The following is a 16,057-nucleotide window of genomic DNA, read 5'->3' on the forward strand; positions in this document are numbered from 1 at the left end:
GTATGTATGTATGTATGTATGTATGTTGTATGTATGTATGTATGTATGTATGTATGTATGTATGTATGTATGTATGTATGTATGTATGTATGTATGTATGCGTGTATGTATGTATGTATGTATGTATGTATGTATGTATGTATGTATGTATGTATGTATGTATGTATGTATGTATCTCAATCGATACGCCGATTTCGACCAAACCTTCCACACAGACACTTTTGAGTTTTGAGCTTACTTCTCCTCTGCCTATCCCTTCATCGATTGTATAAAATGTTGTCAATTAGAGCGCACTCGTAACATCTGCTTATCAGAAGTGTGATAATATATTGTATGTATTATCAAACTTCTGATAAGCAAATGATACATTATATATACCGTCGATGGTGACTAATGTAGTGAAAATTGTTCCGCGACGCCTGTCCTGGTGGGTGTGTCAGGGCGAGAAAGCAGTGGGAACAGGTGAGACGGGTTGAACGGGATAACAGAGCACTAGGACGGATCTCGCAGCGTCAGAATACTGCGCAGGCATCAGGATGCAATTAAAAAAGGTGGAACGAATCCCACTGCTTCGAAGTGGTGCGCTTGAGCTAAAAAGTAGTGAGACTAGTTCGATGGAGTTACACTCATGCGTCAGTGGAGGAAGTAATGAAATTACATGCTCAAACTAGTTTAAAGGCACCTCACCACAAATCTCATGAATCGTATCTTCAATAGGCTTATATACCTCTCTTTCTTTTCACCCCACTCCTTCTTACCTCTCTCAGGGGAATTTGTGCTATTTACCGCGAGAGAAACATTTTATGTCATTGAGACTTCCCTGAAATTCCAAAGGCGCGAACCTTTGAAGCTGTTTTTATGCGCATTCAGCTGTGATACGTTTGCACATGATGGCAGAGTTGGTTTTATTGTCTGAGGTGCGGCAAATCGACTGTTTCAAAGTTTCAGAAAGGAATGGCTCCAGCCTGCAATCCATCCGGCAAGATCTCTATACGACCAAACAAACAATACTTTAAACCTACTTTTCTTACACTAACTTAGCGATTAGGTCAAATGCTCAGCTTAGATTGTAGTAAGCTTAGTGACGACCGATGACTTATCGCAAACGAAAAAAAACAGAAAAATGAATGACACAGTTCAATCTGATGTGTTACACACCTGCGTCATAACAAACTGCATTATTAGCTCTACAGATATTCCTAACAACGCACGAGATCCGAAGTGACTTATCTGAACTTTCACACGCGCTGTGGCGACGAATACAATGCTGATATAGCACATTTAAAGATGGCCCAAACGACTCAACCCCTACAAGCATTCATAAAAAGAAAAGGTGTGACGGAGTGCGAAATTTTGAAATTTCGGCTGAAATCTTGGCGGGCTTAAACATTGACTGACAAATCTAAGCAAGCTTTTTGAATTCAGAAAGAGAATGTCCTGATATAAACCGCTAGGAACGAGAGACGGTTGCGGAGGAACTGAAATCAGAATAAGAAATGGCTTTTCTCATTCCAACGAATAACTCGAAACACCCAAAATTGTGATCAAAGTGATAACCACTAAAGTAACTCTTATCTAGGACATTTGGCGTAGTGGGTAAGTTGATGATCGCAAAATAGGCTTAGATCTTTGTTCATTTGGTTTTGAAGAGTCAAGCACATCTTTGCACTCGCTCTGAGACGCAAGTTGTTTCAGAGATTCGATATCGAGGTTATTGACAACCGCCGAGTTGAGGCGCCATTCGTAGAAAGTGATAAGGTAAAGGAAGTTGACATCTTTTTTGGAGAAGTGAAGCATGCACTGTTATACACCTCTCTTAGGAACTTTCTTGTATACCACGTCAGAAGTGTAAAATAACAACAAGTTGTGACTAATTGAATTTCTAAACATTTTCTCAAGGTAATATCAGTCAAAGTGGACAGTACAACGAGGTGTATGACGTTTAGAGATCCTTTCCCTTCGAAACGAATGGATCAGGCGAAGTCCGCTACTCCTTTGTGCTTTTGATGGATTTACAATAGAGTTCAATGCGGGACAATTCCCCAACTTCGCTCTAGGGCTAGAAGTTGAACACCAGCCGCGATACAACGACATCCTTGCAGAAAGCTGTTAAAAATTACGCCTTACCTTCCACGTAAGTGCTTATAAATATAGGTATAAAACATTTTGAAAAATGCGCAAATATAAGGAATGAATAAATGAACTATAAGGTACGACCAATAAAAAGTACATGATAAATTCACAGTCCTGCTAATATATGCGATCAGTCATATTAGAACACTTTGAAGGCAATTGAGAACGACCGTATCTCAGAGATTTCCATTCTATCACAATATGAATCAAATTTTCGGGTCAACCATAAAAGCATATTTATTTAATTATTTATTAATTCACATAGATCAGTGGTACACCGAAGGAAAAAAACACATTTGTCTGAGTGAGAAGTTAAAAAAAAAGAAAAATCGGCAACTTTGTTTTCAGTGGAATCTGACGCAGTCTTTTACGCGGCGAATAACACGTCAAACATGTGCTTCTATTCCACGAAGTGAAGAATCCCTTTATGATATTTTATATTTACCAGTCTGAATATCCGGCCAAAGCCGGACTTCAGACTTTCTGTGGTGTTCCCTTCGCTCGCCATCACTGATCAATGAAAATTAATAGTAGTGGCATTTTCTGCGAAATTAGAATTGTACTTTTCTAACAACTCCTTCTTCCTTCTTTTTTTATAGATTTATGTGAAAGATTCCATAGTTTTATCTCAATTCCTGTCATTTCTACATTTGGAGAACAACCGAACATCAGTTTCAAACATTCCTTCGATTCCAATATAATATAAACGCAATTTGAAAGGACTACCCTAAGCATGGGTTTTCTTAATGCTTTCCGCCATCATTTATGACAGAATGATGTTTTGACATAAAATGACGTGAATGACACCATCGTTATGACAAAGATAATTTATGATATGATTTTAAAGATCATGTAAACAGTTGGCTACTATTTAAGCAGTCGGTTTCATTCATGCCTCCATTTTCTGAGGAAGGCATGTTACCAACCTGAGGCAAACGTGGAAGGAAACAGATGCGCGGAGGAGTCGCGGAGGTGAAAACCAATGCCCGCAGTGCCCCCTCTTGCAAAGTGCACTATGGCGCAGAAATTCGACGCCGTTGGACTCGCCACTCCCCATTGTACCGCTGCACTACGCCGGCGCATCACGTCGATGTCGTGAGACCCCCGTCACTCTCTCTCTCTCTCACACACACACACACACACACACACACACACACACACACACACACACACACACACACACACACACACACACACACACACACACACACACACACACACACACATACATACATACATACATACATACATACACACCCATACATACATACATACATACATACATACATACATACATACATACATACATACATACATACATACATACATACATACATACATACATACATACATTCATACATACATACATACATACATACATACATACATACATACATACATACATACATACATACATACATACATACATACATACATACATACATACATACATACATACATACATACATACATACATACATACATACATACATACATACATACATACATACATTCATACATACATACATACATACATACATACATACATACATTCATACATACATTCATACATACATTCATACATACATACATACACAGCGTAATGCTTTCAAATTGTACCTGAATTATGTTGGTGTTGGAAGAGTGTTTGAAGATGAAGTTTGAATGATCTTCAAATGTAGATACGACGCGAATACGCGAACGTTCAGACTGGGCTTGGCCTTTCAGTGTGTGTGTATGTGTGTGTGTGTGTGTGTGTGTGTGTGTGTGTGTGTAACGAAATTCCAAAAGAGGTGAGCGACGGCTCCACAGGCGTCGAGTTGGGGCGCGTCGTAGAGGCGTCGTGGTCAAAGGAGGAGACAATTACCCAGTGGCGTCGCATTGGTGCTCCGACGCCTGAAAGCTATAAAAGGGGGTGCGACGGGTCCCACGGCGTCGGATTGGTGCTACGGCGTGGTAGAGCGGATGAAGGAGTAGACACGGGTCCCACGACGTTGGGTTGGTGGGTCATAGTGCAGCAGTAACTTTGTGTGAATGTCGTAATGTCGTAAAAGTAAGTGGGACGATGCAACAGTTACACAGCAGCGGCCACTGTGCGCATTGCTTTTCGCCTCTGTGACTTCTACGCGTATTTATTTCTTTGCAGGTCTGTCTCATCTTCGCAGCATGCCCACTTTAAAAGTGGAAACACCGATGCAAACGACTGCTCAAATAGTAGCGAACAGTATACATGATCTGATGAAGAACGTTATCTTTACCAGTACGATGATGTCGTTCACGTCATTTTATGTTAAAACATCATCATGACATATAATAACGAGCTTAGTCCGTGTGTGTGTTTGTCTGTGTGTCACGAAATTCGAAAAAAAGGGTGCGACGGGTCCATCGGCGCCAGATACCCATAGAAGGGGTGCGACGGGTCCACCAGCGCCAGATAGCCATAATATGGGGTGCGACGGGTCCACCGGCGCCAGATACCTGTAGAAGGGGTGCGACGGGTCCACCGGCGGCAGATACCCATAGAAGGGGTGCGACGGGTCCACCGGCGGCAGATACCCATAGAAGGGGTGCGACGGGTCTAGTGGCTACTGATACCTATGGAAGGGGGCGCGGCGGGTCCACCGGCGGCCGATACCTATGGAAGGGGGTGCGACGGGTCCACCGGCGCCAGATAGCCATAGAAGGGGTGCGACGGGTCTAGTGGCTACTGATACCTATGGAAGGGGGCGCGGCGGGTCCACCGGCGCCAGATACCCATAGAAGGGGTGCGACAGGTCCACCGGCGGCAGATACCCATAGAAGGGGTGCGACAGGTCCACCGGCGGCAGATACCCATAGAAGGGGTGCGACGGGTCTAGTGGCTACTGATACCTATGGAAGGGGGCGCGGCGGGTCCACCGGCGGTCGATACCTATGGAAGGGGGTGCGACGGGTCCACCGGCGCCAGATAGCCATAGAAGGAGTGCGACGGGTCCACCGGCGCCAGATAGCCATAATATGGGGTGCGACGGGTCCACCGGCGTCGAGTTGATGTATCGACGCTAGAAAGGTATAAAATGGGATGCGACGAGTCCACCGGCGCTAGATAGCCATAGAAGGAGTGCGACGGGTCCACCGGCGCCAGATACCTGTAGAAGGGGTGCGATGGGTCCAGTCCACAGGGGTTACACTGGCGCGCCGGCGCCAGATACCTATGGAAGGAGGTGCGACAGGTCCATCGGAGTCGAAATAGTGCGCAATAACTTCGTGTGCATGTCGCAAAACATAAATGGTTAAAGCCGTTTCATAGCCGTGGCCATTGCGCGCTTTGCTTCACACCCTATATGACTCCTCCGTGTGTTCATTTCCTTCTTCGTTCGCCTCAAGTTGGTAGCATGCCGCTCTCAGAAAGTGGAAACACGCATGCAAACGGGTGCTTAAATAGTAGCAAGATGTTTATGTGGTCTGACGTGGAACGTTATTTTCATCAGTAAGATGATGTCCTTCACGTCATTTTATGCCGAAACATCATTCTTTGATAACTGTTTATAGAAAACAGGAGAAAAACCCATATTTCGCGTGATACTTTTAAATTTTGTCTATAATATATTGATAAGGAGTGTTTGAAGCTGAAGTTCGAATGTACTCCAAATGTAGAACTGACGCGTTTAGAAAGAAGACTACGAAATATTTCGCTTATAGTTATAATATAAAAAAAGGAAGAAAGATTGTTGGAGTCCAATTTCATAGAACTAATAACACTAATATTAATTTTCATTGATTAGTGAAGGCGAGCGAAGCAAACAACACAGAAAGTCTGAAGTCCGGCTTTAGCCGGATGCTCAGACTGGTATATATATATATATATATATATATATATATATATATATCTTGTATTTGTGTATGAAGAGCTGTATTGGAGCACGCCAGCCTTGTGCACACGTTGCATCTTCTGGGCCGTTTTTTACGGCGATTAGGAAGAGATGAACGGAATCACCCTCTTCCCCACAATCTACGACCCCGTATAGGCACACCTCGCACCCTGAAACCCGTACCACCCTAAGTGATGACATGCCTTTAAATGACATACTGGTATGCTTTCCCACTTGAGAAGGCGACAGTTGATCAGTCATCCGCTCGTCATTGGAAGTGAATAGCTCGGTCTGTCGAAGCCCTAACACGTAAGCATTACTCTTAGAAGATCCATGACACACAGGCTAAAACAACCAAGAGAAAAAGAGATAGAGCTGCTGCTAACGCTTTAACTTATTTAACCAAAACATACAAACTGGGTTACTGGAACAACCCAGAGAGATGGCTTCTAAGCTTTGTCACTTAAGAACGATTTCTGTGCTCCATGGACGTTTTCGCGCCCAAAAGTGCATTAGATTAGAGCAGTATCAAGTGCTTCCCCCACACTTCACCCAACAACACTTCACCCAGTTAAAACTCTCAAAAGATCATGTAGGCCGCGTTTTCATACATTATTACACGAAAAAGGGTAAAAAACATAAAAATTAAACAGTTCCGCGGAGTTTTCGAGTACTATGATCTATGTCCACGTTTTTGCCGAGCACATGTGTCGTCATGTTAAAGTCCGTTTCACGCTGAAATAATTTAGAAAAATCCTTTTACATTAGTTTTATCGTTTGTTTTGCTTCGGTAATGCCCCTAAGATCTTAGCTTATTGGGGTTCAATCCATATTACAATTTCAGGTGCAATTACGCACGATTTTCATCCTTTGAAGATGTAGCACTAAGAAAACCCTTTTTTCCTAGTTCTAATGTTTATGTTGATTCCAGGCATCTCCCGAAGACTTCAGATTGCAGGAATTGGGTTTCTGCCCTTCTTGGGTAATTTTGAGGATTCAGTCCTCTTCTAGAGCGGTTTCGAGAGTTGATGATGATGATCCGATTAAAACACACATCAATCACAGAAAAGCTAATCACAGAAAAAATTACAGAAAAAGGGACAAAAACAAGATAATAGCTTAGAAGGATTCTAAGAGCAGAGCAAACAATAAAACTAATAGAAAAGGACTTTGTTAAACGTAAATAAGGCTGCCCATAAACTTTTTCTAAAATAATACTGGAAATATACGGAAAAAACAGAAGGAAATGTGTTCCGGCTAGATTTTCGAATATTGTAGAGGGAGCTCTGTATACGCCTGCACAGACGGCGCATCGCGTCGTTAGGGTTTATTCGAGTCAAAATGGCATGAAATCTGGTGCAGTTGCGTAACCGTCTGCGCTCGAAGCACTAGTTGAGATAGCGGTAGTTAGGGGTCCTCGTCGAACCATCGAGAACTGCAGCGGTGAATGATGCTCGCAAAGATGGCTTCTTAATCGTAACCGCTACGCCTCATTTCACCGCTTCAAGTGCAGCTGCACTTTGCAGCTTACCTGCTTACTGGGCTTCATTTCGTTTTTGACCCTACTATAAAACACGTTCTAAGCCGACTGTATACCCGTGTATACACAGGTGACCTTCCCTCCCCTTTTTCTTAGAGAACGCAGCAATAGCAATAAGCGCAGGATTGTTTGGCATTCTGTTTTCTTTCTAAAATGCATCGTGCATAGCTTCTGTTGGTTTACTGCGGAATTCGTCAAATCAAAATCCCGAGAAGTTCCTGTTGAAAATGAACTGCATACGTGAAGTAAAAATGAAGGCGATATCTACAATCAACTCTTTACTGTAGTCAATATCTATAAGAATGACAACGGTAATTTTAATCGTTAAGGGCGATGGATTGCAGCGACAGCCTATTCCATGTTTTCTGGCGAACCGACCAAAATCAATGTTTTAGATGCACTTATTACAAATTGTATATGTTTATAACTAACGCTGGAGTAGTGTTGACACGTTACGTGCCAATAGTGCCGATTTTCCACTTGTTCCGAAAAGAACGAAGTTAGGGCAACAACAATCACATGATCCTTGTTCAATAGCAGTGTTTACTTTGCGGTTTACTGTTATCGCCCACTTTTATGAAGCCAATTGTTCACTGTCAGCAATCATTCATGCATTTGATTAGCAGTTTATCTTTATTTGGTGTTTCCATTCAATTTGCAAACGGTTCAATTTTCTAACAGTCGGAACACAGGAAGGCGGACTGTCCGCTGCTGGAAAAACCAGACCAACGAAGTGTTTCGCAATGTAACCACATAAGGCAGCAGTAACAATTCACCGCCATCGATTCGATTTAGCATCAACGTGGAGGCGAGAATCGATGCTGTGGGAATCCGTTGACGGATCGCAGGAACGCTGTATGAGATGCTGCGCCTGTCTGCCGCTCCTTCATTGTAATTTTTCGGCTGCACGTACTGCCTGATACCTCTGCTGTCTCACCCCACAACATGTTAGAGTAGCTGAGGTCAGCTCATGACTATCTCTAATCCACAATTGGGCGAAAGATTAAAAATGTTGCTGACATGAAGTAGGAAGCAAGATCAGATTAGGAAGGATTTCGAAATGAAATACAAATTTTGGCATTAATTTAGCGAGGCTGTTCGCCCCTACCCATCCATCTCCATATCCCAGTCGTGAATAAACAGACTAGTTATGTTTTTCTCAACTCTATAGAAAATCGATCGTTTCCTGAACAGACTTTCAATTCATTTAAGCGTCATCGTCCAACGATCTATACATTTTTTTCAGCGGAACTCGCTTTTATCATATTCTTTTTCAGTTTTATGACCTAATCCGGAACACATATGACACTTTAGACGTTCGGCGTTAGTAAGGTGATCACTAGGTCTGTTCAAAAAGAAATTACAGGAGAATATGAAAATTGGATAGTTCCTGCGAATGAAGCGGATTTATAAGGCTACAAAATCACACTTCAACGATTTGCTTGCTTGTGAAGCGATCGCATGTACGTCATCACTAGCAATTACTAGTACACTAGAAAAAATAGTGTCAACTCCCATATTGTTACGATCTGGCTCTGCCTCCTCTGTCCTCACTTCTTGATATGAGCATGGAAAATGAAAAAATACACGATTATAATTCATTCTCGGCTTTTCAGTTGTTATATTCTCCGCTCCTGGCCATCTCTTCTCTCATGTGCGTTTTGTGCGGAAAAGAGAACTCAGAGAGGTGCAGAGCGACAGATTACTCAAAAACTACCGGGAAGTCAACATCTATCTGCACTCTTTCCCGCTCATAGGCCGTCCAACAACCAACCCCCAGCTCTCGATGCCCTCGTTGGGGGCGTGGCACGACAACATGCGCCGGTGTTGTCATTCCGGCTGCATCAGAAGTCAGAGACCTTCCGCCACTTGCTGGTGGCCTTTCCCTTCCTTGCCCCTCACCCCACCTTCCCAAACCTATCTCAGTTTATCATCGACTATGGTTCTGTGAGAATACAGTAACTATATGTGACTGCAATCCGTTTCAGAGGAATGACTACCGAATGCAAATCTCTGCGCCAGATGGAGAGCGACGGCTTCCAGCTCGTCACAGAAGTGGTCACTCACAAACTCAACCATATTCCGATTTTCAAGGTATGACCAGACTTCTCCTAAAAATTTGTTTGGAAGTGCACCCGGCCTTGCCGAGTGAACAATCGTTCTGTCAACTTTAGTATCGACCGATTTCATGCCCTCACAAAAGCGCTGTAAAAAGGAACAGAGGTCGTCATTCATTTATGTAGTGCTGTGTACATTCAAACAAGCAATCTGGTGGTGTATACAAATCCATCTGAATTAGTTAGTAGATTAGCAATGTGCAGAATGAAGAATGAAGAACAGCTATTATCTCAAATTCTATTCGGAAGGGAATGAGTTCATCCACATCATGTAGTGTTCCACCGCATGCAATTTCGAACGGTTCTTGTACTTGACTCTGGCTGTAGAAATCGGACGTGTGCAATGGAAGCATCAATAGTACTCACACTTCAGGGAGACTTCGCATCACTTCCGCCCAAGGTTCAACGTTTCGTTGCTGAGAAGGCCGAGCTGATGAATCCGGCTGGCATTTTCATTTGCGACGGAAGCGAGAAAGAATACCAAGACATAATCGACAAACTCGTTGAAAGAGGTGTTCTAACCCCTCTCAAAGCTTACGAAAACAAGTAAGTTACGAGTCATTCAAAGTTTGATTGGTACTCGACGCACGTACAAAATTACAAGCGAGTCTCTTTCTCTCTGTTTGATGAAGGATGCTACAATGGAACACAGTAGACATCTTTAACCTCTGGGTAAAATTTAACAGCACAAGCTCACCCTCCACGATATTGCTGCATTACATTGCTACCTTTTTAGAATAAGGTCAAGGTTAGTCCCCACTTCTCCTGAATGTAGAATCTTCAGAATAGGCATGGAATAGTTTTCTACCTTCGGAGATCTTGAGAGTTATCAACGATATGAACGTTAGTAGTGGATTCGACAAAGTGTATCAGCGCTTTCTGACCTGTTAGAATAAACTCGAATCAATCACAGACATGTTCTAACCTTTACGAAGTAACCCAATACCTATTCCTTTTGAATTCTGATACTCTCGATGCTAAACAGAACAAACTATTGCCTTCAAGCCCACATCCTGAAGCCATTAAGGTTGCAAAGATAGTCATGTTTAATCGTCTATATTTCGTGAACATTCACAAAGCAGGTGTTCTCGCTGAGGAGGGAAACTGGTTCGCCGCCCAACGTGCAGAGTTGCAGATTCTGTTAACCGTCAATGCTTTGAACAACTGCTATGTACAATAGACGCGACAGAAACGATAAAAAAGTAGCAGAACGTCCATAAAAAGCTCATCGATTGCTCATCATCGACAACACCGGCAGTGAATCGTCGCATTACGTGTATCGAACGAGCTGTTATAATTCCATTTGGAGACATGTGTAGATCGGGGAGAATTTCACATAAGCAGAGAATGCGATTGGGGATTTCTATTGATAGCTGCAACAGCTCACACTTCCAGCTACTTATGTCGCACTGATCCACGAGATGTCGCCCGAGTCGAATCTAAGACATGGATGGTAACCAAGGACAAATATGACTCGGTAATTTAAGTACAGTTTCTGTTCTGAACTCTTGTGCAGCAACTACATTTTAAAGGTGTGCCATACCCCTGAAGGAGTGAAACCCATTATGGGACAATGGATGAGTGAGGAACAGTTCGCTCAGGAGCTTGACGCGAGATTTCCTGGATGTATGGCCGGTAAGGGAACATGTTCAATTTTCAAGGTCATCACTAATAATTATGACTATAAAGATTCATCGTAATCCATTTCTGTGCAATACAGTATAACAAGTCAAAAACTAAGTAGTTGTTCAAATAGCACCATCGCTTTTTGCTGGGCACTTCCACTTCGCATCACGGAACCATATTGAAGTGCGTCTAGTCCATGTGTGAGTTATTTTGTGTTGTGCTATGTTAGAATCGACCAACCATGTCATCGCCAAAAGCTCACTTCCTCCTTTACACTTATCTGTAAGGGCCTTTACAACAGGAATCCAGTGACGACATGAAACAAACTTTTGGCTTATGTACACATCAGCGAATGTGCCGCATTCAGAATCTCTTCTGTTCTACCTCCATTAGCTTTCTGGTAGCCCCCATCAACTACATGTGTCATGAGGACTCGGGCAACTACATCTAAAAATTTTCCATGCTCTCATCAAAAAAGTAAAGAAATAAAGGTTGTGAATGTTGAACTCTCATTTGATTTCCTCGTACATTTGATGCATACAGAGTTCGCTAAAATGGCAGACCTTGTGCTCATTTTTTCTACACCAGGTTCCAAGTGTCCCTGACGTAGAATGACTCATGCATGGTTACAAAAAAGGAAATGTCACCTCAACGCGGTGCGCTCCCGAACATTTTTTTGCAAAGATTAAAGCAATCGCGCCTGGTACGATGTACAGGTCGCTCGGAAACATTACTGCAAAAGTACATACTCGTGCATTTGGAGGTGAACTTGAGAATACCAATATAACTCAAAGCACTCGAAAGTAGTTAAACGTGAAATGTTGCACTGGAAATGGAGTATAAATGCAAAAAAAAAATTTCAGGTCGTCCAATGTACGTGATACCCTACTCGATGGGACCGATTGGAGGACCTCTGTCTAAAATCGGAATCGAACTTACCGACTCGAGGTAAACTGATTTACTGGGACTCTGTTCTTCTTTCCTTCCGCTTTAAGCGATCTATGCATATGAACAAATGCAGCTTAGATAGCAAACATTCCGCTTGTCATTCCGTGTCGTCTTTCACGCGGAAACTGATTCACTGCAGTATTTCTAACTCTGTTTTGACTGGGAACAATTTCCTCCTCGAACTGCAAACCTGCTGTAGGCCATGAGCCGCGCTACGGTGATATGCTTGCAGTCAATCGCGAGCCAGTGCAAGCTGCGCCGCTTTGTCATGACCGCGAGTTGCGCCATCAGTCAAAATTTTCCGACCAGGCATACAACACCATACAGTGGAGTATTCATGCAGCACAACTTATCAACCCGTAAAAAGACGCGTGATTGCAGTTATGTGGTGCTGTGCATGAAAATAATGACTCGTATGGGTTCGAAGGTGCTGGAGGCACTCGGTGATAACGACTTCGTGCGCTGTGTACACTCTGTTGGTCTGCCACGCCCTGTCAAAGGTAAGACTATATCGAGGCATCAAGAAGGTCGGGGACTCAAAAATGACATTGGAAAGAAAAGTTTTGTAGATGGTTCAAGCTCAAAACGCTCTAATAACCATTATTACTTTCCTAGAGAGCCGCTCTAACACACCAATGTCGACAACACAAGACCGTATTTGTGGAACAATGTGAAATATTCCAGAAAAGGTAATTAACCATTGGCCATGCAACCCTGAGAAGGTTATGATTTCTCACCGACCGAAGGAGAGAGAAATTTGGTCGTTCGGCTCCGGTTACGGAGGAAACTCGCTTCTTGGTGAGCACTGCGAGAGTTTGAGTGGTTGCTGGACAAAAAAGTTTGAATTCAGGTAAAAAATGCTTCGCTCTCCGCATCGCTTGCAACATCGGGTACGACGAGGGGTGGATGGCCGAACACATGTTGGTAAGAGCTGACTGTGTACATTTATTGTTAGACAGAAAAAAGCCTATTGAACTGCAGATTATGGGTGTCACAAATCCAGAAGGCCATGAACGATTCGTTGCCGCAGCCTTCCCCTCCGCTTGCGGAAAGACGAACCTTGCTATGCTACAACCGACGATTCCCAACTGGAAAGTCCGTGTAATAGGTAAACAAACAAACATAAAGTCAGTCTAGTTGTAGAGTGAGCAGCTCAGCCCATTTTTGATATCTCCTCTGCGACCAGCTAAACTTATCGTAGTAACACCTACCGTACTCAAGAAGGGGACTGACAAAATCCCTGTCAATTCTGGCTGCGAATACAGCCATTGTTCAACTAAGGAGATAGTGTGCCGCTTTCCAATCGGCTAATCTCTCCTATCCGTAGGTTTAAAGTTCCATAAGAAACATTTCAACACCGAACACATCTCTGGATAAATTCCATAATATCTACTCAGAATGGTGATTGGTGCAGTGGTTCTGCTTTTCAGGAGATGATATTGCCTGGATGAAGTTCGGAGAAGATGGTCGCCTTTATGCCATTAATCCAGAAGCTGGCTTCTTCGGAGTCGCACCTGGTAATTCTTCATACTCATAAAACTTACCGACAGCTGTTTATCTGCTGCAAGTACAGGTACTTCCAACAAGACAAACCCAATGGCTATGGCCTCGTTCCAGAAGAACTCGATCTTCACGAACGTTGCTGAAACTGCCGATGGAGAGTACTTCTGGGAAGGACTTGAGAAAGAGCTCAAAGAAAAGGTCTTTGATTTCTCCAGGCCCATTCAAAACAGATGTTTCCCATTGAGACTGCCAGGAATATGATCTGTTTTCAGAAAAACCTCACCGATGAACAGCTGCGCCAAATTGACATCACGAACTGGCTCGGAGAGAAATGGCATATTGGCGATGAGGGTCAGTTAAGTTCACCGATTTCTCTTGGAGAGACAGATTTCATTCGCCGTTTCAGGAAAAGCTGCTCATCCAAATTCGCGTTTCACTGCCCCAGCGGGTCAATGCCCAATCATTCATCCAGAGTGGGAGGCACCTCAAGGTGTACCCATCGATGCTTTAATTTTCGGAGGTCGTCGTCCAGAAGGAGTGCCTCTCGTATGTGATCTGGATTATTTTTTCCTGAGAAAAATGAGTAGTCTTTTCTTAGTTGAAAACTAGTTGGGCGATCTGAACATTTGAGTGAGGCAACAACTGGAAACACAAAGTTCAATAGGGAGGTTAAGTCAATTTCATCGAACTTAGGCTTCTCACGTTGTTGGCAAGTGTTCGGAAAAAAATAGGTGCTGAAAATATATTTTTACATGTTCACCCTCTACATACTCTTCATCTTGTCCAGAAGGACAATCTACTAAGATGAGAAGTATGAAGGGGTTTAGTTACATGCTAGGGTGGGACAGAAGTCAGTAATGTGTAATTGTTGAGTTCGTAAAAAAAAACTGTTTGAAATTGATTGAGGGAGACCGATACCCAGCGGAACTTTCTGGACGTTATGCAGATAGGTAACTGGATAATGAACTAATGTGACCCTTCAATCAAACCAAACCTATCATAGAGATTTAAGGTTTTCGAGAGCTTCTCATGGGAACACGGAATCCTCGTTGGAGCGCTGGTCAAATCGGAAGCAACTGCTGCAGCAGAACACACCGGTAAACAGGTGGGTTTGGTTTCTAATTCGGCATTTTCGTGACACATGCGGGCTGAAATTCTAGGTTATCAATTCGAATTCTCAATTTAACTGGCGTACTTTTGCACTTATCCCACTTATAAATCCAGGGGCGTGGTCAGACTTTGTGACGTAAGACAATTAGAAAATTAATTTGTTTGCAAGTTCAGTGAAAGGTAACAAATAACAAAGCGAGAAGAATGCATTGCAACTATTCTCGAGTATGAACTCCATTTTTGATGTTGTAACGGTGAACAGCATCTCAAACAACTGCGATCAGTTTCCTACTAAAGGTTATGCATGATCCTATGGCTATGCGTCCATTCATGGGTTACAACTTCGGTAGGTATCTACAGCACTGGATTAATCTCGGAAAAGCACCACATAAGGTAGGACTACAAATGTAACATTGAGTATGTTTCACGGAAGCACCGGATTTTGAAGGTCCCAAAGATCTTCCATGTGAACTGGTTCCGAGAAACAAGCGACCACAAATTTTTGTGGCCAGGCTACGGTGATAACATCCGAGTACTCGACTGGATTCTCCGACGGGTTGAGGGTGTTGAAGACATTGCTGTACGTGTTTTGTTGCAAAGAGCGAGAGGAATAAGCGGGAATAAACGTCAGTCCTTGTAGGAACAAACTCCGATCGGGTACATTCCAAAGCGCGGTAGCATTAACTTGGACGGCCTCCCACGTATCGACTGGAATGAGCTTATGTCGATTCCAAAACAGTACTGGACGGAAGATGTCGAGGAGAGCAAGCACTTCCTTGAATCCCAGGTATTGTCTGCATATTCTGCAAACCCCTGAGTGGAAAGCAATCCGTGCAGTTCAGGTTGGACCCGACCTGCCTAAGCCAATCGCCGACCAACTCGCAGAACTTGAGAAGCGAATCAATGCTTTGTGAGCATGTTCATCCCTTCTGCAGTTCGTTCTGTTATTTTGACCTCTAAGTTTGCAGACATCGTGAGGAAAGCATATTACATTAGTCGTTAAATGAATTTAGACAGTGTGATCTGTACTAAATAAATAATGGAATTAAGATTGGATTTCAGTTTGAGCTATACATTTCTGCTTAGCAACAGCGCTGGATTTTCTTCCATTCTCTTTCACACTTTCAAACGTCAGAAGCTAGGTATTCTCACTCCGCTCTTTGCCGTTATAATCTCTCACTGCTGAAGAATTAACCAAACACCCTACTTACTGTATGTGTGTGTCAAAC

At 43.1% G+C, this 16,057-nt stretch overlaps 1 protein-coding gene across 2 annotated transcripts; it reads left to right on the plus strand.

Annotated features, from left to right (window-relative positions):
* Positions 1-9,516: 9,516 nt before the first annotated feature.
* Positions 9,517-15,742, plus strand: RB195_010464 (uncharacterized protein; the record flags this gene model as incomplete). Of its 2 annotated transcripts, none has more annotated exons than XM_064191482.1 (18): positions 9,517-9,618; positions 10,015-10,187; positions 11,037-11,118; positions 11,174-11,276; positions 12,131-12,215; positions 12,597-12,715; positions 12,900-13,013; positions 13,066-13,139; positions 13,197-13,323; positions 13,646-13,732; positions 13,789-13,916; positions 13,991-14,069; positions 14,125-14,264; positions 14,731-14,823; positions 15,126-15,221; positions 15,277-15,408; positions 15,469-15,615; positions 15,671-15,742. In XM_064191482.1, the coding sequence occupies 18 exons, from the start codon at positions 9,517-9,519 to the stop codon at positions 15,740-15,742; spliced, it is 1,953 nt and encodes a 650-aa protein (XP_064049065.1). The 2 variants fall into 2 exon arrangements, with proteins under 2 accessions (XP_064049065.1, XP_064049066.1); XM_064191483.1 differs by having other exon boundaries at positions 9,547-9,618.
* Positions 15,743-16,057: the final 315 nt, after the last annotated feature.

Source organism: Necator americanus, chromosome III (assembly GCF_031761385.1).
Source record: "Necator americanus strain Aroian chromosome III, whole genome shotgun sequence".
NCBI lineage: Eukaryota > Metazoa > Nematoda > Chromadorea > Rhabditida > Ancylostomatidae > Necator > Necator americanus.